The 25,002-nt window shown below is 43.3% G+C and overlaps 1 protein-coding gene across 1 annotated transcript in view; it reads left to right on the plus strand.

Annotated features, from left to right (window-relative positions):
* gabbr1a (gamma-aminobutyric acid (GABA) B receptor, 1a) overlaps window positions 1-25,002 on the plus strand; it is a 62,462-nt gene that overhangs the window by 17,068 nt on the left and 20,392 nt on the right. The window contains exons 8-15 of the mRNA XM_030072945.1: window positions 6,185-6,319; window positions 11,039-11,209; window positions 12,053-12,154; window positions 12,453-12,518; window positions 12,729-12,920; window positions 16,622-16,867; window positions 19,255-19,318; window positions 20,266-20,343. Coding sequence (XP_029928805.1) covers window positions 6,185-6,319; window positions 11,039-11,209; window positions 12,053-12,154; window positions 12,453-12,518; window positions 12,729-12,920; window positions 16,622-16,867; window positions 19,255-19,318; window positions 20,266-20,343 — 1,054 coding nt within the window. The remainder of the gene's footprint in view (window positions 1-6,184; window positions 6,320-11,038; window positions 11,210-12,052; window positions 12,155-12,452; window positions 12,519-12,728; window positions 12,921-16,621; window positions 16,868-19,254; window positions 19,319-20,265; window positions 20,344-25,002) is intronic.

Raw genomic sequence — 25,002 nt, forward strand, 5'->3', positions numbered from 1 at the left:
CATGTGGATGCTCCTAGTTAACAGTATTTTCCTTGTTTCTGTGGAGATTCATTTATTTTCCATCCCAGTTCTCCTAAAATATCACTGCAGAAGATGAGCCACTGTCCTTTTACAAAATATCAAATCTCAAAGGGGATATTTCATCATGGGTCGCCCCGCTGACAACTGTCTCCGCTCACTTCCCCTAACAATCCTCACTCCTCCTGACAGGGGAGCTGCCATGCCATGCATTGTATTGCTTTGTGTTAAATGAGCAAAACACCTCCTGCTTGTTGCTCATCAATCATTAATCACGGTGGTATTTTAAAATGTCAGCATTATTCAACCACTATACTTGCAATATCCGCTCTCCCCCCGCCGGTTTCTGTCCCACTTTGCTGCCTCCTCCTTTGCCATTGACTTCAAATGAGAAATTCCAATAAACATATAAATATATAGATTTTCCTGTCAGTTATGATATTTCTCTTTGGGTCTTGCTCCAGTCAATAATTGTTATTCTGGAATTCGCTCCGTGAAAGAGACACATTTTCTCACTGTAGTCCACTCTGTTCCAAGAATGGACTGAGGGGAAATGCATGGAAATAATTGAAGGATTACCCCTTTAATCCTGTCTCCTCCCTTCAGGGTCTTTATCAATCATACTGCAGGACAGTTGCCTGGAGAGTAGCCTGGGCACCAAACAGTTAACCGTGCTGTGACTGGTTAGAAATTGCTACGAGCTTTGTTCTGATTGGTGTATAAGGCTCTGCATTGGAATCCTGTTAAAAAGAATAGGAGAGAGAGAGAGAGAGAGAGGGAGAGAGAGAGAGAGACAGAGTTGGCATGGCAACACGGTTACTCTCGAAGCTAAACCACAGAAACAAACAGGTTTCAGGGCTGTGAAAATATGTGTGCAAATTCATACGGTAGATGTATGCACAGCGTATGGCAAAGTGCATGCTTATTCATATTCTGTTATGTGTACACCTTGTTGGATGCAGTGTGCTCATATGCTAAACAGATCAAACGTGTCTATGCGCACGTTGTGTGTGTGTTTGTATGTGTGTGTGTGTGTGTAGCCTCTGATTACGAGTTTACTGAAGCAGACAGCTGTGGATTGTAGCTGCCGTTATCACAAGATATAACAATTCTCTAAACAGATTTCACAGGAATTGGAAAACATCTCTCCTCGCGTTTCAGGAATCGTTTGCTGCCTCTGGCTTGAGAAACAGAGTAGAGCAGCGTGAAGAGGCTGGTACAGTGGTTAATTTCCTGAATCAAGTCAAGGGTTGTGAGGGTGGAATTAGAAGGATGACGATTCTGTCATGGCCAGAGTTGAAATTAGACACTCACATGTAGATCATTCCAGGCGTTTATTAACGAGCTCGAGTCGCTGGTGCGGGTAGCATAAGAATGACTGTGGTAGAAGGAGAGGATTTCTTTTTATGTCATTAGGTAAACAACATCTGGTTTCTCTCGTCATCCTAAAACACATCTGGAAGACATTAACTGTCTCCTATACCGAGAGATCATATCGCTTGTTTACCAGACTTGATGGCGCCGGTTTTTGGCCACAAAATTGGAGAAAAAAAAAACAAAAAAAAAAAACATATTTGACCATAAGAAAATAATGAGCTTATGACCCCTGGAAACCACTGTGAATATAAACATATAGAGAGAGTGTGGAAATCATACTATCAAGGGGAGATATTTCTTTTCCTCCCTTTTGTACAGTTTCATTGCAATGCACGCTTTCAGTTTCTGATTGGAAATGTTTTTCACCTGGCTGAAATATTAATGAGAAGCTTACCCTCTGCAGAGACAGAAAACCAATTAGATGAAAAGGGATTAATTGGGCGTGATATTTACTTCCAGTTATTTCTACTCAGTCCACATCTTGTTTGGTCAAGGAGCGAATCTTCACCTGGCGAGCAGAAATCACATCTCCTTGTTTAATCAGCAGATTAAGACAAGAGCATAACTGGCCCGCTGTTTGTCTTATTAGCCGTGTCTCAAGATCAAGGCTGGAGAAGCGAGATTATGCAGCAGACCGTCTTGACCTGATTTAGTTTCCACGATGAGGAACTTTGATTGCATATTTGAAGTCTAACAACAATAGGAGATTTGAGCAAGGCGTTTAAGTTTGAGCTCCCTGTGACTTGGAATTGGTGAATAGGTGTTTGAACATACTCCAGTGTTCGACCATTAGGGTTTGGGGTGTCAAGTGATGTCCTCAGCTTGTTCAACATCATGCAATATTCATGAGGCTGAACACTTAATCCCAGCCTGTCCTTTTAATGGATGCAGATACCCTGTGGTGGGGAAACGGCTCGCTTCTGTGCCTGTTCTGGCGACAGCACCAGACTATTTACAGCATTCTGAGATCCGCACGGACACAGACACACACGGACGTACACACACATACGCACACACCCGCCTGTGCACACACATACAGACACACACACACACACACACACACGCTCAGTCAGTCCGCGCAGACCGTTGCCATGGATATATCAAAGCAGAGACTGCAAACTTTGATCAATTATTAACAGTGATGGAGTGAGACAGTGGAGGTACAGAGAAATGGCAAGATCGGGTGCTTCCCTCACTTCCGTCCTTTATTTTAATTGGCAGCTGGGACACGATTCCCAGTCCGGCGTGGCACCCGCTGCATTCATCCCCACGCGTCATGCGTGTCCGCTGGCATTCGAGCCTGGAGTGGGGAGCCAGGCGCAATTATGAGGAAATTAGGAGATGTAGCTACACAGGCTTTGAGATTCAATACATAGGCTTTCCCCCCCCAGGCCCTTATCTTATTCTCTCTTCATACCCCTTTTATATTATTCAATCTGGAGCATAATTAGAGAGAGTATTGAGACGAGGCTGTGTCTTCTCCCATTCTTCGCAGGGAATCTTCATTTCCCTTCAAAGATTCTCGCAGGCAGCGGCTGAGTGATTGTAAAGGCGTGTGAACATAGACATGATATTGGTTTGGGGAATTTCAGCACCAAGGACAGAGCCCAGTGGTGGTTTTTATAGTGTTATGCATGTGTGTGTGTGTGTGGTACCAATAGCTGTGCCAGTGCACTTTTATGGTTGCATACACACATCTGTGTGACAGTGTGTGTGTGTGTGTGTGTGTGTGTGTGTGTGTGTGTGTGGAACTGGAGGCCGTCAATCCAGGCGTTCCCATGAGCGCTCTGTGAATGGGGGGGTGTTAGAGATGAGAGTGGAAACAGTGATGACCCCGGGGGCTTTTAGAGCACAGACCTCTAAGAATAGAAGAAATATCTCAGCTTTTTATTGCATACCTGCCAGCACCTCTGTTTTTATGTTTTTCTTGTTTTGTCCTCATTAGAAAGACCTGGCGTTTTTTTCGGCAGCTTGTTCCCGTTTAGTGATCACTCAGGTTTTGGAATCATGCATCAAGTTTGCACACAGTAACGTGATTGGGAATAATTCATTATTACAGTTTATTGTCTATGTGTAGAATCATACCATGAGGGTAATGTAATTTTGAGATATCATGATAAACAATTCTTCTGCCTAAACCGTATATGACCTGCAATTTTTCTTATTTAAAAACTGACGAAATTAGGCATTTAACATTTTAAGGACTATTTTTTTCAACATCACACCTAAAATTGCCATTTTCCTCAGTGGGATGAACATTCATTTGGTTTTTTAACTTGATTTTGCTTACATGAGTCATAATACTTGTGTGTATCGTAATATTGATTTCAACCATTTTCTCAGTCCCATAGTAACACTCACAGGCTGATGAATTTCACCTCTTCAGCTCTGCTGCTCATATTGGCGGGTTTGTCATTGCTGGAGAGCCAAGTTTTCTTCAAACCCACAGAACTTTATTTTAAATTATAGTGGAGATCCCAAGGTTTCCAAAGATACCAAATATGTCCTGCTGAATCACAGGGAGATGGGTATAACATGATGCACCAGACAGAATATTTTCTGTTTGATGTAATGGTACAGCAATAAAACAATGGCTCCTTGACTTTGAATATTTCATTCAGTGTAAATGTGATGTAGCTTCAGTGAGAAATTGCAGCCAGCTGACACAGAATATGTATGTGACAATATGTCTTCAATATGTAAAACAATATGTCTTTTTTAACTCTGAAGCTGCTTAAGGGTAAGTTTAAGGGACATAAGAGTTCAAGGAGTTAATAATTGATTGACTAAAAAATTCAAAGACAGCTGTTACATGCAAATAAGCCACCGCTCACCAGAGTGCAGTTAAACACTGTCACAGATAAGACGAGAAAAGCTAACAGGGCTCCTCTCGGCAGCCGACCCGCTGCCTCGCTGACAGAGAACACAAACAACCTTTGGGTAAGACAGTATGTAAAAAAAAAAATCTCGTCAATGTGCATCTCCCTGACATGAAGAGGCCTAGATGTTGTCACAGCAATTAGTTACACCACGGATTAGCGGCGGCGGAGGGCTATGAGTCCGAGGGCTTTTGTTCCAACTGAGCACGACAGCGGCTCATTGCACTGATTAACACACCTTCAACCAGAGAGGACGGACAAATCAGTTAAATCACACATCAGCCGATGGATTAAAAACCTGCATCCTCTTGGCCTTCCATGGCACAGAGTTGCTGACCGCCGGGTTACATCAATATTGTGACGGTGCTTTCCATATCAAAATTAATGCTGTTAATCCACTATGGTCCTTTGAAGGCAATCAGGTGTGCATGGGCATAGAGCGGAGGGAATAATCTCAGCGAGTGCGCACGTTTACATGCACACCAATACTCCGATTATCGGGTGTAATCAGCTTAACACCCTCTCTAATAACCCGGTTAGCATGGATTCATTTAATAACTCATCTGTGGGGCTGAAGGTAACACCTCTCCAGGCATTTCCACTCCACTCTTCTTTCCTCTCCTCTCATGCGGTGATGAACTGCAGTTTTGAAACAATAAAACGCATACAAAGAAATAATAATAAATGCCGTTTGATTGCTGTAAAACAAATCAGACGTCTGAGCATAAACGTCTTTGTGTTAACTGCCTTTTCTGATTATGATGTTCTGCTGATTACAATAATTGAAGTGCCTTTCAGTAGCTGGTGTTCCAACGGTGGTATTGCCTTAATTGGGTTAGTTATTAGTTTACACGATAACATGACACGAATATAATTCCAGCCAATCTTGACTCGACGGGAGAAAAGACACCAATTACTCACGAGCCCGGCTATTCCACATGTTGTTGAATCTTGAGAGGCGATTACCACTTCAGAAAAATCACAGAGCCGCCTCAAAAGAGACAATTCGCCTGTCGAGACAAACACCCCAATTAGGAGCCATATTGGTTGTTGCTGCCGCTGGACGTGGTGCGATTGTTTGTGACACTCATCTGGAGTGTGGATTTGTGTGTGTGTGTGTGTGTGTGTGTGTGTGTGTCTTGGGGAGCCATATCTTCTCCTCCTCTTTGAATCATCATTAGAGGTGTCAGGCTAGTTTAGCTTGGACTCTGATGAGCGCGAAGACGGCGACGGCCCTATCAGTAATCTGGCTGACGGGGCGGTGATGGATCATTCCAGCCACCCAGACATGCCGTAAATGGCTTTATTGGAGGGCTGTAACGACTTGTGATGGCTGCTCTTGTGTTCGCCCAGGCTCCCTTTGTTTGGTCTCTGTCTGTCTTCTCTCTCTCTCTTTCTCTCTGCTTCTGTGTTTTCCTTCTTTCTTCGGAGCGTGTGCTGTGTGTTTGACGATGCACGGTGAAATGTCTGGCCATGAATTCTGAAGTTTATTGTGGATAACGTTTTTTCCCCTTTTCTTCCGCCAACACATTTCGTTTTCTTTGTCGCTCCTCGCTTCATCTGTGTCTTCATCTCCCCTGCTCTCGTCTGTCTCCCCTTATGTCTCCCTCTATCTCCAACTTTCCATCTTTTTCTTCTCTGTTTCTTTCTCTCCTTCAGCCCCTGCTGTCTCTTTATTTTTCCATCCTTTCTGCCCCGCTCAACCTTATCTCTCCCACTTTTTTTCCCGGTGACTCCCCTCATCTCATCTCCCTCCTGCTCCCTACCTTTTCTCGATCCATTTTTGAATTCCCCTTTGTCACCTCTGTTCTATTCTTACTGTTCCTTACTGTTACCACTGATCCATTCATTCATCCATTCATCCACTCACCCTTCAATAATTCAATGTATTGATGCGTCTGTCCTTGCAGTGTGACCCAGGGGAAGCCACCAAGTTGCTGTATGACCTTCTCTACACGGAGCCCATCAAGATCGTGCTGATGCCGGGCTGCAGCGGCGTCTCCACCTTGGTGGCAGAGGCGGCCCGCATGTGGAACCTCATAGTGGTGAGTTTCTTTTGGAATGAGACCGATTTATTGGTTAACTAGTTTAAAATCAACGTCGGATATCAGTGTGTCCCAGGGCTGGGTGATAAAATTGGACTGAAAAAATTAGATTTCAAATTTTTGCATGACTTTAATTTTTTTTTCTTGTTTTTCAATAATGGGGCTACGATATCTGCATAAGTGATGGGAATCTTTGCTGGCATGATCATGCGACTGGTGGTTCACGCATGTGTTTCTGGGTATGTGCGTAGATGAGTGAGTTTCGGCTTGTTTGACAGCAGCTGTGTTTCCTCGCGTTATAACATATGAAATTTAGCCATTTTTGTTTCATTTTCATTCATTTTGTTAAAAGATAAACTCAAACAAATCAGTTTTTATCATTTAATCGATTACTCGCCCAGCCCCAGTGTGTCCTACTGTGTCTTCCCTCCAGAAATTTCTTGTTCATGTATTATTTAGTTATTTCTTTGGAGTATTTTTTGTTCATTTTGTTTATTCAAACAATTCATTACAGGTGCGCTGTGCAAAATTTTCCACCGAGGGTCAGCTCAGATGAGGATCGCTTACTCTCAGCTGACAATAAGTGTGTAATTTGATCTACAGATCTTATTGTTTTACCGACTCACCGATAGATTATATGGTATTCTATTCTTTTGTCAAATGAGTCTAAATTGTCCTCACTTCACTTTGACTTTGTATTGATTTTGCATAGTGCACCTTCAAAAAGAGGTTTACCTTGGTCATAGATTCATTTGATTTCTGCACAGGTTTCAATATTGACACAACATATTGGCTATCAGCAGTTTTAGTCATACAAAATCAGTATCGGCCTTCAGTGAAAAACATTTCGGTCGAACCCTTGTTTCCGCCGCCGTTTCCACAAGGATCGATACACAGTTAGGTCCTTCTTCAGTGGCAGCCATGTTAGCCCCTCTGTCATGCTCTGTGGCTGTTGCTAAGTAACCTGGCAGAGTCGTGTCAAATTCATCAGAGCAGCAGAGGACACAAACAAAACAAAACGTGGAGTAAACAAAGCCTCCAAGGACACCTCACAATCAACATGAGACTGGCCTCATTTCGCCCGGTGCATTAAGTGCACAAGGTCCCCGACCCGGTTCAGTGTTCTGCATGTAACATTTTGTCCGTGCAACATCAATCTGCCATGGTCAAATTAATTGTGATACCATAGTATAATTAGTGTTAATGAATGAGAGCATGGATGAGGCAATTGGGAGCCTCTGTCTCTCACCAGCAGTATTGTTTCTGCTAGTGTTTTTTTCAAAATAAAAGACCACTTTTTCCATAAACCCTGCTGCTTTCTGCCACGGAGAAGGACGAGAACCAATAACATCCCTTGATAAACGCAGAAATGCGCTCACATTTAAGAAAATGAAAGTTTTAGGGGTTTCGTTTTTGCTGGAAAATGTAATCGAGAGGTTTCCCCACGTGGTGTCACACAATGTACAGTTCAGTGAAGAGGCGCCATGACGCTGCCAGACACGTGGGGACGATTGTGTTTATTTATGGTAATTAATTACACAGAAGACACATATGTTCCAAAGAATGTGTTAATGATTTGATGTGAAAATGCTACATGTGGCGACTTTAATTGGTGTTAATGCACGAGAAGGGTAGTTATACAAGACAAGTGTGGGACAAAACTGTAGCATGTGACATACAATGTGACACATACCGGCTGAAAATAGATTTAATAAAATGTAAGCATGAGCATATCCCAGATTTCTAAGGCAGAGAGTGCCAACTGATGGCATCTTCCTGCTACCGTTATTTTTGTGTGGTGTTTCTGCTTTTTCCGTCTTGGTCTATTTTTCGGTTCATTTCATTCTTCCTCCTCTTGATCACGGCGCTCTGTCACTCACAGCGCTCTGCTAATTAGCTTTGTCCTATAATTCAACTTTCATCTGGAGATTAGTCATTGAGAACAACCAGTTCTAGTGGTTTGGTATCTCCGCCGCTCTATCTTGTTTCTGGACTTTGTTTCTTTCCTCATCATTAAAACTCTCTCCCACTTTCTGACTTTTTTGTGTTTTCCTCACTCTCGCTTTGCCACGTCTGCCTCTGCCGCCTGGAGCTGGTCTGCCCCGTTTCCTCCCTCCTTCCCTCTCTCCTTTCCTGTCTTTCTCCTCTCCTTCTTTTCACCGTCTCCCTTTCTGTCTCCCACTCTTCGTTTCCGCCGCGCTCCCTCAATCCGAGCTGTCGATTCTCCCCTCGCACAAAGGCATCTGTCTCTCTTTACTACACGCCACCACCGGCACAACCTCCTAACCGCCACACTCAATTATTTCTGTATGCGTTCTGCCTTCAGGAGCCTCCCCGCATGTCAAACAAGCTCATCAGAGAGCGGGGAAGGCAGAGGCAACATCCATTTCTGGACACTGATCAAGGAGGTGCTCTCGATCGGCTCCTAGTCGCACAGTGTTAATTTGATCTCCCATCGCCTCCTGTAAAGGCACTGTAAGCCATAGACGGCCATTGATCTGCTACTACAAGGCTAAGGAGGAACAGATGATGCGAGAATGGAAAGATATTGTTTTGTTTGTGGTCTGTGGAAAGCATCAATGTGGAACTTTGCTCGTCTCCAGCAGAGCACTGCTGCATCGGTCTATTTCTGCCCCCGTAGTTTTTGCTCTATTTTAATTTTGGCACTCCGTTTGTGCGTGTGTGTGTGTGTGTGTGTGTGTGCTTTTGCGAAGGTGCACATCACTCTTGTCATGTGAAAACCCGCCGACTTAATGTGCTTTCGACTGTAATTAAATGATAATTACGTGGCTGAGGAATTTCGGCATGTATTTGTTGTGAGGATGAGCTGTAAAACATGACGACGGTGATCAAGCAGGCAACAAGGTTCTTTCTTTCTTTCTTTCTTTCTTTCTTTCTTTCTTTCTTTCTTTCTCTCTTCTTTTGGAGATACAAGGTTTTCACCCCACACTGACAATATGCTTGTACACTTTGACATCCCCCTGTGTATGCGTCTATCTATCTGTCTGTGTGCACCTGCCTTTGTGCACGTCTTATCTCTATTGCTGAGTGTGTTTATTACACGCAATCTGGCCTTCCTAAGAGAGGGATCCCTCATCTGTTGCTCTCCCTGATGCTTAAAGGCTGATTTTTGGAGTTGCTCCTTATTCAGTGCGGACAGAGGATGTTGTATTGCTGTAAAGCTCCATAAGGCAAATTTGTAATTTGTGATATTGGGCGATACAAATACAATCGACTTGACTCGTCTTGACTTTTCTCCTGCCCTTTCACTGCTGCATCACAAGATGGGCTGTCACTCTCTGTGTTGTTTCCCGTCCGCCACACTGATGCTTTCGTCTACCTGTGCGCACACACACAGGGATTTGTTAGTGCCGGGAGTCCGGATCGTACACGACATTTGACATCGATCGTCGACCCCTCGGTGAACGTCCCGTCGCTGTAAACATGACGGGGTTGAGATGAGCCTCAGAGGACAGGATGGGGCCTAATGGTTCCCCCAAGCACCGTGTCTTTCCTTTTTAAAGGGAACCTGTGCAGGGTTTTATCTTCATATGTCATTGCCGCATTAATTGTTGGATGATCGATATCTCTTCAGTTATTTCTTCTTCCATTACCCACGTCTTTGGCCCTGTAACCTACGCTCCAAAAAAAAAAAAAAAAAAAATCCATTTAATTGTGTCATTTAGTCTCTTTTGTACATTTAAACTCATGATTTTCTTAAAACAAGAAGCTAAATCTGCCATTGGGATGAGATAATCCCACTGGTTTACCGCGCTAATCAACTTGTTTGCAGAATGATTTTTTTTTTGGCATTTTTGTCTTATTTTGCCTCGTTTTAACATATTTATGCTTGTTCCCTGAAAGAAAATTCCTGAAACTCTGGTGGAAACAAGTGGGACTATCTCATCTCACTGGTATATATTTTCAATTCGAACCCTTTTTCACACTCACTATAAGGCTAAACTATGTAAAAAATGATTTTTTTTTTTTGCAGTGCTTTCTGCTTTCTACCAGAAAGATCCCTTTTTTGGGAATCAAGCCTGAGAATTCAAATTATATTGGGCCAAGTGAAAGAAGCCGATGATCACTCGAGCGGCTGTTTGTACCAACAACAGTCAGACTTTTTTTTTGTTTGTTTGTTTGTTTGTTTGTTTGTTTGTCTCTCATAGTGCAAGCCGCCATCACAATTTTTATGGCAATGTATTCATGAGAAAATATAGTCTCCTCAGTGAAATTACAGGGTGTATCAACACTCCCCACCTGCCGGAGGGATTCAGACGGGGTGTGAGGGCTGTGGGTAAAAAATGAGGAGAGGGGAATTGAGATTGTCTCTCTGGTTGTCTGTCTTGTTGCTGTCTTTCTTTCCATCCGTCTCCGTGTCTCTCTGTTGTTTGCTTTTTGAACCATTCGCCTTCAAAGCGCACTGTGCACAGAGAAGGAACAAAAAAAAAATCCTGATTTGAATACATTTTGATTGAAGTCTGTTTACTAGTGTTGCCTGGAAGCCTTCAGAAGTACATAATATATATATATAATTTTTTTCCCTCATGATATCTCTCTGCCTATGTGTCTTTTTCTTCCTTCAATCCTGCATCTTTTGCTCCTTGCACCTCCACTACATCCATTTTACTCTCTCTCTCTTTCTGCCCCGTTTTTTTTTTTTGTTGCTCCGACTCATCCTGTCTTTCCCCCGATTTTCACTCTCTCTCTCTCTCCCAGCTGTCCTACGGCTCCAGCTCGCCCGCCCTGTCCAACCGCCAGCGCTTCCCGACCTTCTTCCGCACCCATCCGTCGGCCACCCTGCACAACCCCACCCGGGTGCAGCTGTTCCAGAAGTGGAAGTGGACGCGCATCGCCACCATCCAGCAGACCACCGAAGTGTTCACCTCAGTCAGTGGCTCTAATCTGTTTCAACTCACCTTCAATTTTACACCCTCGTTTTATCTCTCACTCTCTCTCCCCCCCCAGTTTTTTTTTTTATTTTTTATCTCCCTCTTCAAATTTCACTCTCTTTTTATCTGCTCTGTGTGTCCTCAACTTGGCCTCACTTTTTTTGGTAAAGTGTGTGTGTGTCTACGATGTGTGTGTGTGTGCACGCTCAGATGCCTGAATTAAACTGCCTTGCATGATTGCTTGCCTGTGTGTGTGTGTATATGTGTGTGTGAGAGACTGTTCCTCTATTCTCAGGCTATACAATCCTCCTTTAAGCATTCACTTCTAGCAATTGATGGAGGATTTTTGAAGTAATTTGTTGGAATATTGGTTGTGAGAAATATTGATCAAGCAATACATCTCTCCCAGGCATGGCGGTCGATACTGTGGCACTTGGGTTGGTTCCTGTAATGGAGGTTAATGATCCCTCTCTCACATACTCTTCCCTCTCCCCTCAGCACATTCTTCTTTTCTTCCGCCCATTCTTGTCCAAGAAAAAAAAAAAAAAAAATCTATGCCTTCCTGTCCTGTTCTTCTTGTTTCTGTTTGTTTGTCCCTTTGTACAGTTCCTCACTCTCTCCATTTTTCTGATATTCACCTCAGATTTTTTTTTTTTTTTTTTTTTTTTTTTTTTTTTGCTACATCCATTTTCCGGCGCCTCCGGACATCGCTGCTTTCCTTGTTGTCTTTCTCCAGATGCTTTACCCTCCGCTGCCTCTCTAACCTCCGTCTCTTTCTCTGTCTCCTTCCTCTCTCTCTCTCTCTCTCTCTCTCTCTCCGTCCTTCCCTTTCATCTCGCAGACTCTGGATGATCTGGAGCAGAGGGTGAAGGAGGCAGGCATCGAGATCAGCGTTCGTCAGAGTTTCCTCACCGACCCGGCTGTCGCTGTCAAAAACCTCAAGGTGCTTTGATTAAAAATTCACCTCAGCTGCTGGTCGCCTCTCTCCCTCTCCTTCCTCCCCCGGCTCACAGCTGCGCGCGATACCATTAGCATAGAGGCGATTTGATAGAGGAAATTAATGCGCCATGCTAATTAGCGACTCCCAAACAGCGGTACGTGCCGCCCTGTGAAGTAGCAGGAACTTTGGCACGCCGCGCTGCCGCATCACGCTGTGGTATTGTCTCATACTGTCGAGTTATATTGCTGCTCTACATGTGACTAAGCAGATTTTTTTTTTGGTTTTCATGTTTTTGACACAGCGCCAGGATGCGAGGATCATCGTGGGGCTCTTTTATGAGACCGAAGCCAGGAAGGTGTTTTGCGAGGTTAGTACCTTTTCCCGCTCGATTGATCCCGACAGGCTGACCCTCGCCGGCGATTAGCAGAAATTGAGCTCTGTAATGAGCTGCTTGAGTGTCTGAATGAATTTACCTGTTTGGCAGCGATGCAATGCACTCTTGTTTTCAGGGAATTATTGTCCTCATTCGTATTTATCATTCTCTCCCTTCCTCCGCCCCTCCCTCTCTTGCCTGCAGGTATTCAAGGAGAAGCTCTACGGGAAGAAGTATGTGTGGTTCCTCATCGGCTGGTACGCAGACAACTGGTTCAAGATTAAAGACCCGGCCATCAACTGCACGGTGGAGAACATGACGGAGGCCGTGGAGGGACACGTCACCACCGAGATCGTCATGCTGAACCCCGAGACCGTGCGCGGCGCCTCCAACCTGGTGGGAACGCAGAGCACCTCGCGCTCTCACGCCGACAATAAAGCTTCATTAAGTCATTTATCGTTTTAGTCGGCGGCACGGGGACCGGCGATAGCTCTGACACCTGCCTGGCACGACGCACCGCAGCCTCTAAACTGGCACTCATGGCAAATTCACATTTTCATAAGTAGGCTCGCTAATTAGCGGGGCCGTTCGATTCCAGAAACGCTGGAATCTGCTCCAATTGCGATTGCAAGTGCTGGGAATTGATGAAGCTGATTCCATTCCAAAAAAAAATTTTCCCCATTCTTGATTCCAAAAACTAAAATGTAGGTAATGCAGGGCGATCTTGTAAAATAAATAGTGCAATATTGATTAGTGCATGTTAAAATATTAAGACTGATGTGATGAATGACAGGGGATATTGATATTGATCTAAAAATACATGTATTCAGTGTATCGATGCATTTCTCCAGTCCTCAAGCCGTCTCCCAGGAGGCTTGAGCAGAGAAACATGGCAGGAAAAAAAAAACAATCCAGAATAGCAACAATAAAGAGGAGATACTGTAGGCAGTGAGATATTTACTACAAGGCTGCGAGTGTTTCTGTTTTGAAGCAGTAGGTGGTGGCTCAGGTTTGCCTAGCAACAGTCAGAGAGCTGGGGAGAGATCAGACAAAACTTAAACCACAAACTCTGCGATTTGATTCGCAGGAGGGGAGGGCGGATGTTTCGTTGTTATGGCGGTTTTTTCGAAATCTCGCTCATTTTGCACCGGACAGGAAAGCTCCGTGCAAGGGGCGAGTTTTAGCCGTTGTTGTTGCCTTCAAATTCTGGCTAATTCCTCAAAGTTTCCGACCCTGGCTTTGAGCGCGCCTGCAGGGAATCCGCGTTTCTGGAATCGATCGCGTGGAATTGACTCCCCCTGCTTTGGAGTCAACTCTTGAACGCCATGCCTGGAATCGAAGAATTGATTCTTTCTGGAATCGACTCCCAGGTCCACTAATTAGAGCGGAGGCAAACATTTTGTGAGGAGGAAATATATTGCGATTGAAAAAAAAAACTGTTAATTATACTGCCTTGTCATTTGCCTTTTGGGCCTGAGAACAAAGGTGCTCCCTCGCAGCGTTGTCCTCCACTGTTGAGGAGTCGAAAGAGCGAGTGGGACGGACAGGATGATGAGTGAGGGGTTTTTGTTCCAAAACAGCGTTCGGGGCCAAGAATTGAGTTTCAAGTGCCAGAAATCTCAGCTAGCCAAGTAATTGTTTAGTCATTGGTACTAATCAATGACCCAATCGACCCCCTGCACATAAATTCTGGTCGTCTAGTGTTGCGGGGTAGTAAAAATCCCACTTATTGCGTGTTTAATGATTCAATCTTTATTTTTTAATTTTGCCGACATCTTTAGTGCTGCAGTATCCGGGCACTGTTGTGTTTTTGCGCTGCACCTCCGAGGGATCACTCGCCAAAGTGTCCTCATTCCTGTGGCGTCTTTTTCCTCGGATTATCTGTTAATGAGGTGTGACTTTCTGTAGGGGGCGCTCTTTTCTCTTTTCTTTGTCTGTTCAGCGGTGGAGGCTGTGGCTGCTCATGCTACATTATCCCCCCTTTCTTCTTTTTCCTGCATAACTTCCAAACAAACCACTGTTCATCATCATAACCATAATCCTCATCGTCATCAGTCTTTTATTTCAACTAGGAGGATGCCTGCTTTTACAAGTGTGCTGAGAAATGCATAAAAAAAAAAAAAACACAGCAACAGCAATAGAATACACTGATCAAAAAAGATAAAAACTAAAAGATAAAATAATAAATGCGTGTTCTAAATACGTGAATAAATCATAAAAAATAAAAAAATAAATAAAAATAATCAGATGAAGCAAGAGCAGAGCCTCAAAACTGTTGCTCCTCCTTGTAATGTGAAATAAATCACACGCGCCGTCACACGTGGAGGATTTTTTTCGCTCTGAAGACCCGTCTGACTGCCGGCCTACCTGTCTGTGGGCGTCGAGAGCGTCGTAAGTGAACTGGCTATAGGTTGGCGTCGCCGCTGTGTTGCTGTGCATCTGCCAGCGACGGAGACCAGGAGCAAAATGGAAATTTATTCATATGAAAATGTCACGGATTATGACTTTAAATTATTGTTATGTCACACGCTTCACCTTAATATCAGTCTTCACGATTTGCCCTGGTCCAACCCACCATTGCTTTGCTTTTCAGGTGTCATTTTTTATTTCTTTTTTTTTTTTTTTATATCCCATCCCTCTGTTTTCTTTTGCCCGCCGCTCGCCTCTGTTCCCCGCTAATCCGCTCAGCCTGTCTCGTCCTTTCTCGCTCTCTCCCGACGTGTGACCCCCCCTTCCGACTCGGCTGCTCTTTCACGGATCATCTTTTCATTCCTCTTGTTTACCCACCTCTTCCTTCTGCCTCTCCCTCAAACCCTCCTCATCCCTCGCTTTATCACCCCTCCCATCCTTCCCTCCCACTTCATCAGCAGCTGTTGTTTATATTCATACAGTACCTGCCGCTACCTGCTGATTTAGCTGTTGACGTGCTCAACGGGCGATAAGAATTACAGCCACAACTCCCGTTCATACCCAGTCTATTCAAATTCAATTTCCAACTTTAGAATTGGCATATTTCTTCCAGATAGAGAGCTCAGATTAAGCCGGCGTGCCAATATTGCAGGGTTTGCAATAGCACATTGTCAGCTAGTTTTCAGCAGGTAGTGGCAGATTCAAATGGTAAATGCCAAGCCTGGAATTTCAATGAGAAGAGTTTGACGTGAGTGAATTGGAAGTGTGTAATTGACCTCAGAGGCTCCTTGGAGATTGGTGACAATTATCTCCTGTCCCGCATGAGTCCCGCCTTTCAGTTCGCAGTAGTTTTGTTAAATTGGTGTTTATTTCGATTATAGAAATGCTTCCAAAAAGGCCCGGCTGTACACCTGCAAGAAAATGAACACGTTGGCATGAACTTGAAAATCAATTCTTATATAAAGTATTAAGTTTCCAGCTGAAGTGAGGACTCATTTGTCCAGAGATAGTTGAAAGCAGCCCTGCCAGTCATTATTCCATGAATCAAATGTTTAGTAAAACCAGTGGAGGTCATGTGCAACAACAAGGAGGAAATCACAAGAAGATTTATTTCAGAGGGAATACAGTTTTCACCTATATTTATATACGGTGCCATTCAGTTCTTTCAAATCCTGTTGATATCAAGAAGATTGGCATGAAAGCATGATAACAATGTGCATATGAGAAAACAATCAGTTGATCAGACTTTATTTATACGACAAATTTTGCATCATCAAGGGCAGCACAATGGGTTTTGTGGTTAAATCGAATAGAAAGTTAAAGAGAGAGAGGGAAAAGACGATAAAACACGAGCATAGGAGCAAACTTCCGTGCTTCTAAAACTGATTGTGTGTCAGCACAGGAAGTGAAAATAAAAGAAAATCCATATTTGAATTCAATATGCACCCAAGACCTACACCGCCTCCCCCTCTTTAATTTACCACTGTGTGAGGTATTAGCAAAATTGAGGGGATTCAATACTCTCCTTAAAAAAAAAAACGTTCATAATTAACCCGAGATAAAAATCTGGTGCACTGCAGACTGGCCAGAAAGAACATAATCCTTGGAAATAAAGAAAAAAAAAAACAATTGAGATGGACTCTGTTGTTTACCTGATATCCCTCTTGCCCTCGTTCCTCTCCAATCAGACGTCCCAGGAGTTTCTGGCTGCCTTGATGTCTCGTCTGGGCGGGATGAACCCCGAGGAGACCGGAGGGTTTCAGGAGGCGCCGCTGGCCTACGACGCCGTGTGGGCTCTGGCTCTGGCCCTCAACAAGACGGTGGCCCCGCTGAAAGCCAGGGGCCGACGCCTGGAGGACTTCAACTACAACAACCACGACATCACCTCTGAGATCTACAGGGCCCTGAACACCAGCTCCTTCGAGGGAGTGTCGGTGAGTGCAGGGAGAGGCGGGAGGGGGAAAAGAGGAGAAGGAACTGCATGCCAAACTTAGACTGAATTATTTCAATACTATCGAATATTGAAAAATGCCGTGGTGCTGAGCCAATAAGCGTTCAGCATGTTTGTACCAAGATCCAATAACACTGATGATTGGCTGTCTAACATTACACATCATAGAGGCATGCCGGAAAAACACTATGCCACACCCAAAGATGCTATAAAATTGATTTTAAAACAAGATTTTATAAAATTGGTATCGTTCAGGACCCGGTATCGAAGTCAAGCTATTGATACCGGTATCGAAAATTGCTAAAAGGGAATGATGAGAGGTGCATGTTTTATATATCAAGTGATGTTACAATACCAGAATTTTGGTGGTGAAATTCCTCAGTTTTCGATACCTGATTTGTTATTGCAGCAAAAACAGCATCGCATTCAGCACACACGCCTTTATGTTGAAATTCTGTCAAAAAATAATAAGTGAGTGAACAAAGTTTGTGCTTCAGTGTTTAAAGATAAAGGCTAAGGCCACATTAAAATAACAACACAGAGACACACAGTGACAGATCAAGTTATATAGAAAGTACCGATACCAAAAACACTCAATTTGGTATAGTCTTCATCTCCAGTTATATCTACTGACTGTTTTTTGTGGTTTTGACCTTTAAAATCCCACTGGTTGCCTGTAATGTTGGTGATCAAGGAGTTTTTAAAGTAACTCTGCGGTTACTGTGGATAATAACATCAGACAAATGTCCAAAGGGTGAAGTGAAAATGAAAAAATCATGTGAAGGGAAAGAAAAAATGAAGAGGAAAATAAAAAAAAAATAAGAGTAACATCAAGGTTAATCAATCAAGGTTAAGATAAGATAAGACTTTAATGTCTTTTTGCATGGAAGTTTGCCCGGCGTTTCATGCTTCAGCAGTCGTGAAAAAAAATAGCAAAATAAAAGCCAGGATTCAGAGGAGAGTAAACTCAACTCACCTCTGTGTACCTGTTCTTATTTATTAAAATGGTTTACCCAACTGTGTGTGTGTGTGTGTTTGTGTGTGTGTGTGTGTGTGTGTGTGTCTTAGGGCAGTGGTTCAGGGTGGATTTCATCTCACATTACACACTTTATATGGCTGGCGGCAAGGCTCAAAAACATTGTATATAAGTTTATGTTTATTCTTAGGTCTAAGCTGTACGTTTTGTCGGTAGGTGCATATGCCTTCAGGTTTCTTACGTCAACATGTTCACAAACCTCAATGTACCGACACACATCTGCGTGCACATGAATTTAGTTTTTGACCACTAGTGGCGCTGTAGCTCACACTGACCATGAGCACAGGGGCGACATATTACACATACCAACGTAAAACAGTGCAACTCTCAAAATAATCCAAAACAAGGCTTTGCAAATGTCTTTTGAGGGAAATTCAACATTCAAAAATGTGTTTTTGAAAATAGAAAAAATGAAGTGTGTTTGTAAGGAAAACTACATGGGGTGCCTTTCGCACCATTTATTGTCAACCAGCGGGGAAGCTGTGTTTGACTACAGTCCCCTGATTAGCCAGTCTTACCAGCATACACACAAACACCATGAAACACAAACACATGCATCCATATAAGTCAGGAAAAATAGTAAAGGGTCATTTTTATGTTGTTGACTCAGGTCAACATTGTGCAGGTAGGGCCACCTTTCCTGGCAATGTCATGCTCAGTTCAGAACATATAATTTTATGTAAAGTAGCACTGATCAGTGAATGAACTGGTATTCATAGGTTATGGCCACAAAACTGTTTTATGGAAGAAAGGAGTCCGATGGCGCCGTTTGGTTTGTTCCTTTAGATACTGAGGACACTGAACTGGACAGCACAAATGAGATCTGCTCTGAGAAAATAAACTAATGGAAAATTTAATTGTCTCTACTTTCCTCATTAAATAAATGTCATGGAAATATATAATTTTTCTCTCTGTTGTGGTACCCTTTTCTCACAACATTACCCTGAGGCAACAAAATAATTTGGGGCGCTGGTTTAAAAAAAAAAAAAAAAAGAAAGAAAGAAAGTCACTGATACATTATCACCAAAAAAGATAGAAACAAATATTTGTTCCAGGAAAAAACTAAATGTGTCTAGCAGAGGGTTAAACATACACAAAGTTGCTGAGCCTTCCCTTCCTGCCATATTTAAAGATTCATGAACTGTGAGATGGCCAGTGTGGTCGCAGACTGTGGTTGCAGCTATCAGGTACATGTGCCTCCACAGTCCTCCCACCCCTGCAAACACTCCCCAGGCCAGTCCTGTAATTAGGGATGTGTTGGTGTTAATTACAAGTTGTCTTGTCAAACAACGGGAAATTATTTAGACTAAAACTTCCTCCTGTCTGTGTCTTAGGGCCATGTGGTGTTTGATGCCCAGGGCTCCAGGATGGCAATGACTCTCATCGAACAACTGCAAGGTAGAAACCTCTGCTACCTTTTTTTTCTGTCCATATTGCATTATCAAGCTGGTGTGAACACTAAATGTCATTCGTTCATCAAAAAAAAAAAAAAAAATCGTTGATAACTGTATTTTTCATTTATCGATTCCCACTCTTGGCTCATTTCAGCGCCAAACCTCCTTTTTGAGGGATGCAGCCAAATTGCTCTGCAATTGGTCTCAATGTCCCGTAATCGCACACACGAATTGGCCCGATGCAGAAATGTGTTGACTCAAGGCTTCAGTCTAATTGGGCGCAAGCCGTCGTCTTAAGCTGTTTCTGGAAATGGCATCCTATTTGTCACCAGTGACTTAATGAGTTTGCCTGCGCAGGATAAGGTTGAGGATTATTTTCTACCTCTGTTCTTTCTGGTGTCCTAAAAGATGAGAATTTATAATCTTTTCCCCACACATTCTGTCTCATATTTCCTGTTGTGGTGTCGAGATAATTTGACATCCACAATGAGATGACCTGACTTGAATCCCTGAAGCAGTCTGGGGCCTAATCAGTATTCCTGGTCAAGACTGCCACATAAGCTTCTTTTTTTCCCTCCCTTTTCTCCTTCTTCTCCCCTTGGTGCTTCTTTGTTTGTCCTTCGTTACGCACCCTTTCATCTCCTGTTCCTCTTTTATTGGTTCCACAGTAGAATTTCTGTGCGGTACATCTGATTATTTTAAAAGCACCGGAATGATAAGTGAATGGTAGTAATATGAATATGAATGTTTCTCAATTCTGTCAAAATTGAGCGGTATTGTTGGTTGCTGTTTGAAAGGAACCTCCGAACAGCGGGGGGAGAAGAAGTATTACACAAATCATGCTAATTGCACTTTATCTCTCTCTTTCTCTTGAAATCTCTCTCACTTTTCTTTCGCTCGCCTGCTCTGTAATTCTCTCTTGCTGTATCTCTGTCTTTCTCCAACTCCTAGGAGGCAGTTATAAGAAGATTGGCTACTACGACAGCTCTCAGAAAAACCTCTCCTGGTTCGGTAACGATGTTTGGATAGGTGAGATGGAGTTCATGACATTGTCTTCGCCCGGCTTCCTGTATCTGTGTTTGTCATGCTGTGAGTCAGCAGTGTGTCTCATTAGACCTCCCGCGGCTCACTCGATTTAGACTTCCTTACTCTTCAAATGATATGTTACCGCTCTGAATTATGTCTAATCACTAGTTTGGGTGAAGCCAGTCATTTGGATGCTGACTCGCACCCAAAATTAGCTGGCAGCACACCCCGCTGTCCAACATGTGTTAAAATGTTGGTGCAAGCACAGCAGATGCACGGCGATCTAATAGTGAGACGACGGTTTGGGTCCGATTGGCCACCAAGTAAAACAGACTGTGTGGTTTTGTCATCGTTCTTCCAAATCTAAAGAGGCTCGAGCTTGCGTCACACAAACCAGAGCTTATTATTTCCATCCACTCTTGATAGGAAGTTGAGGTTTCGGTGCTGCACTGCCCATATTCTTGCCTGCTGTGAAAAGCTATTACTGTTGATTTGCCTCACTTACCAAGACCAACTCCGTGGTTGTTTACTGGCCCATCCCTCCCCGGAGAGGTGACACACTTGTGCCTGGACTGACTGTGCCACTAATCAATCCTGCATGCTGGTGGCACCCGTAGAGAGCCACCTTTTTTAAGCTTTTAAGGAAATGATCTGTTGCCAAGGCTTAACTGCACCCAGAAAAGGAAAGCGAGCCCAGCTGTGTGGCAGGCGACGGCTGACCCGTATACGTGTCGGAGACGTGTCCTTCGCGGGGGCCGGCTGCCAGGCTCCTCAATCTGGCTCGTTGCGACGTGACGGGCAGAACATTAGTGCGATTAAACCCTGCAGAGGAGAAATTAGCTCGCTTTCCAAAGTGTCGCAGGTGAGTTTTATTTTTCAGCAGATACGTTTGTAATTTTTACTATTAACCAGCCGAGGACATCCACTTGTTGAAAGGAAATGCAAGGAATTTCTTGCTTTCTAGAACTGGCTTAGTTTGGGGAAGATTTTTTTTTTTTTTTGACAGGGGTGCGCTTGATTTACTGCACACTGACAGGGTGGAGTATGGTTGGGTGTTTTCAACTTAACCCCTCCACTTGTTTTCTTCTGTGTTTAGTAGACACCTCCCTCCCTCGCTCACTCTCTCTCTCTCTCACTCACTTCATGGTCGCCCTAACAACCACTTCAGCTCAGCTCTTTTTCTAATCGCTGTGGCAACTGTTATAGAGCTGGGTCTCCATGGCAACACCCTGTCCTGATTCTTTGATCAAGGACGGAGGAGGGTTTAAATGATGCAAACACACTGACTGAATGGACAGTATACACATATGATACACGCGTGCACACACGCACGCACTCACACACACACACACACACAGAGCAGTGGGTGTGTACTAGTGCATACATTGATTCATTCACGTGGATTATCTTTTATATTCCCTTTCATGCATCATGTATCACACAAACACATGCTTAAACACCCACACACTCCAACCCACACACACATGCACACGCTGTTTGTTGTACTGAACTGTTTCCAACAAGTCCATGTGTCTGGATTTAATCAATACTCATTTGTGTTACTTTCAGCACATTAACAGCTGTGTTAACACACTATTAAGAGTGCATGCTTGCACGTCGATGTAGGTCAGACTAGAGCTGGGTGATATAACGATATTAGATCAATATCAGGATATGAGGCTTGATATTGTCTGGATGTAATATGGTGAATTGGCACCATGTCTTTTCCTGGTTTAAAAGGCTGCACTACAGTAAAGTGATGCTGAATTGAGTAAATTGTTGCAGCTTTTTTATTAGTTGCCTGTACCTGCGTGGCCATCATATCCACAATACTAATGACTGTCAATCAAACATGTCTTGTGTGTAAATGTCTTATGAAGTCATCTGTTCAGTAGTGTCACAATATTGGTATCAAGGTCATCTCATAAAAGATAAATTGATATTTGATTATGATATTTGATCACCCAGATCTAGGTATATAGGTCAACACTTTAAAAGTATCATACACTATTCTCTTTTATGTATTGCATGTGTAGATGTAAGGGCACACACACAGACACACACACAGGCACACACACACATCCATTTGCCTGCCTGCGTATTCGAAGAAAAGCTTATTGCGTCAGGCCTTTGTCAGATGTCACCAGATACGTTTCGGTGCTGTGACTCCGCTGACAAGCGTCAAAACAGAGCGTGAGGGGCGTCCTGACACCCTGCGACCCTTGGGGGGCGACACTCTGACACTTCCCTCTGACATCTGACACATCTGCTTCACACAGCGCTGACACCACTGCTGTTCTTTCCCTCTGACATGCAGAGACACACACACACACGCACGCACTCACACACACATACTCACACATGCACACATGCATAAAGGCATGTCCAGACTTGCTCTCCTGCACTCATATACACCCCCAAGAGAATTCCCACACACACACAAGTAGGCCTACATGCATATATACTGTACATACGCCTACATATACATGTAGGCTCACTCACTAGCGCATAAACAGACACACATACACTCACACTCAGACTCAAACACACACACACACACACACACATGCACGCCCACAGACATGGATGCACACACTCAAAAATCTGCAGGCAATCCCAGATTTAGACAGACAGACAGTCAGAGGCAGTTGAGCGTAAAGAGAGGCTCCCGGTCCATCTGCCCCACTTTGAACCATCCTCCCTCAGAAATGCCTCTCTTTTAAAGCTATACAAGCATGAATAATTAAGTGAGTTAGCGTATACTAGCATCCTCACACACTCTTTAAAACCCTAAAGCTCCATCTCTTAATTAACTTTAATGTTGCCCAAACTACTGTGTGATAATTATGCATATTTGAGATTTGAGCATGAATCACTGGTGACATGCCAGAGCTGTAGGTTTTGGGGTTTTTTTGTGCCCGGGTGAGTAAAAATGTTTCACGCAAGAGCTGGAGTGCAAAAGTTACGTGGATGTTACATAACCATACACACGTGTGTGTGTATAAGCACCGACAAGTCTCCGCACACCTGTGGCACAAGCGCAAATGGTGCCTTTTATTTAATGCATGAGAATAACATTTCAAGTAAAATTGATGCCATGAGTGAAGGGCAATTTCATAGGATTTTGATCACATATTATACTATTATTATCACCTTCCTGTGAAAAAAATACATTTTTGTCATGATGTCAGGTGCTAAAATGACACAACGCCTACAACGACCTACTCCACTCCAACAACTTACACAGAGCTACAGACTTCACACTTTTATTTTGGCCTTCCTCAGTCTCTTAGATCAACATCAAAATCACAGGACATCTTAGAAGTGACCCTCGACAAGTCACCTGGTTGCCAATTTTTTGCCTTTTTTAATAGCTTGGCTCGGAAAATTGTGCAAATTGTGCATTGATCTTCATGTAATGTGCAGGGTAAGGGACTTTTTTTCCCATAAAAGTAAGATTCAGAGTATGGGCATTGCTTTATTGCTTTGTCTAGTTGATAAGTATAGGACAGTAATGTTGAGATCATTTTAACACTTTTTTTTAATTGCATTAACCTATTAAATTTACTTTAACTAACCTCAGTTAAAACTGCTCAAACCAGAGTTTCAGTCTATCCCAGTACCCCCAGATATAGTGTAGCATAACACCACATTACTACTGTTAAAATATGTAGAATTCATTCAAATGCTGCTGCAACTCAACGAGGTATCATCCAATGCAATGTTCCTGTGGCTCTCACCTTCTGCATCCAAAGAGCGCCTACTTCGAATTAATGCTCAAACATTTTAAAAAGTGCAAAATGTGTAGTTTTCATAGGCAAAGTTAAATTTATTCATAAAGGCCGTCATCGTTGTTGTCTCACGGGACTTCATAACATCCACATTATGAAAGTAATGAATGGAAAGGTCCAAAGGTGATGGCAGTTATTCAGCAGACAAGTGCCCACATAAACACTCAGTTCAAACAGGCACAGTAATCTTAATTAAAACTGAAATCCACTGTGTTTTAATAAATATATTGCTACGATATCCATGGAGTATGTAGCACCAGATTAATCAACCACAGACGCTCCAGTTGCAACCTCAGATACAGTTTATTATCTTTGGACAACCTGAGTGAAACACATAATGCCCAACATGTTTACATCACCCCATCTTATCTTAGCTGTCAAATGTCAGCACCTCAAGTAAATAATATATTAGGGTTTCTGTTTCACTCTGCTGGACACGGGAAAGGTATGGAAAGCTACGGATTTCAGCTTTAACACCGAACATGTCCCGTCGAAATCGTAGTTACGAGGTTTCCACTGCGGTGGTGGGCTCTCTTCTATAATTTGACGCTTGGAAATCTTGTCCAAACATCGGTGTGGTCAGCAAATCCCACAGTGAGAAAAACGAGTGCTGCTAACAGCTCACTGGAGGGTTACAGCCTCATGCTGCTGTCAGCTCTCTAGTTTCCCCTCAGAAGACACTCGTACACACAGGCTGCACTGTTTACCTGTGGACGCTGACACTGATTGGCCCTTAACCCGTCCTCTTTAGGCGCAGGAGAGGGACCCTGATTACACTTAGCTCAGAAGTTTGGTTTATAAAATTGGTTGTTCAAAATAAAGGATCAAAACAAGTTGCATTTGATCTAAGTGAGCAGAAGTCCTGTCTCCT

The sequence above is a fragment of the Myripristis murdjan genome, chromosome 16, assembly GCF_902150065.1.
Source record: "Myripristis murdjan chromosome 16, fMyrMur1.1, whole genome shotgun sequence".
Taxonomy (NCBI): domain Eukaryota; kingdom Metazoa; phylum Chordata; class Actinopteri; order Holocentriformes; family Holocentridae; genus Myripristis; species Myripristis murdjan.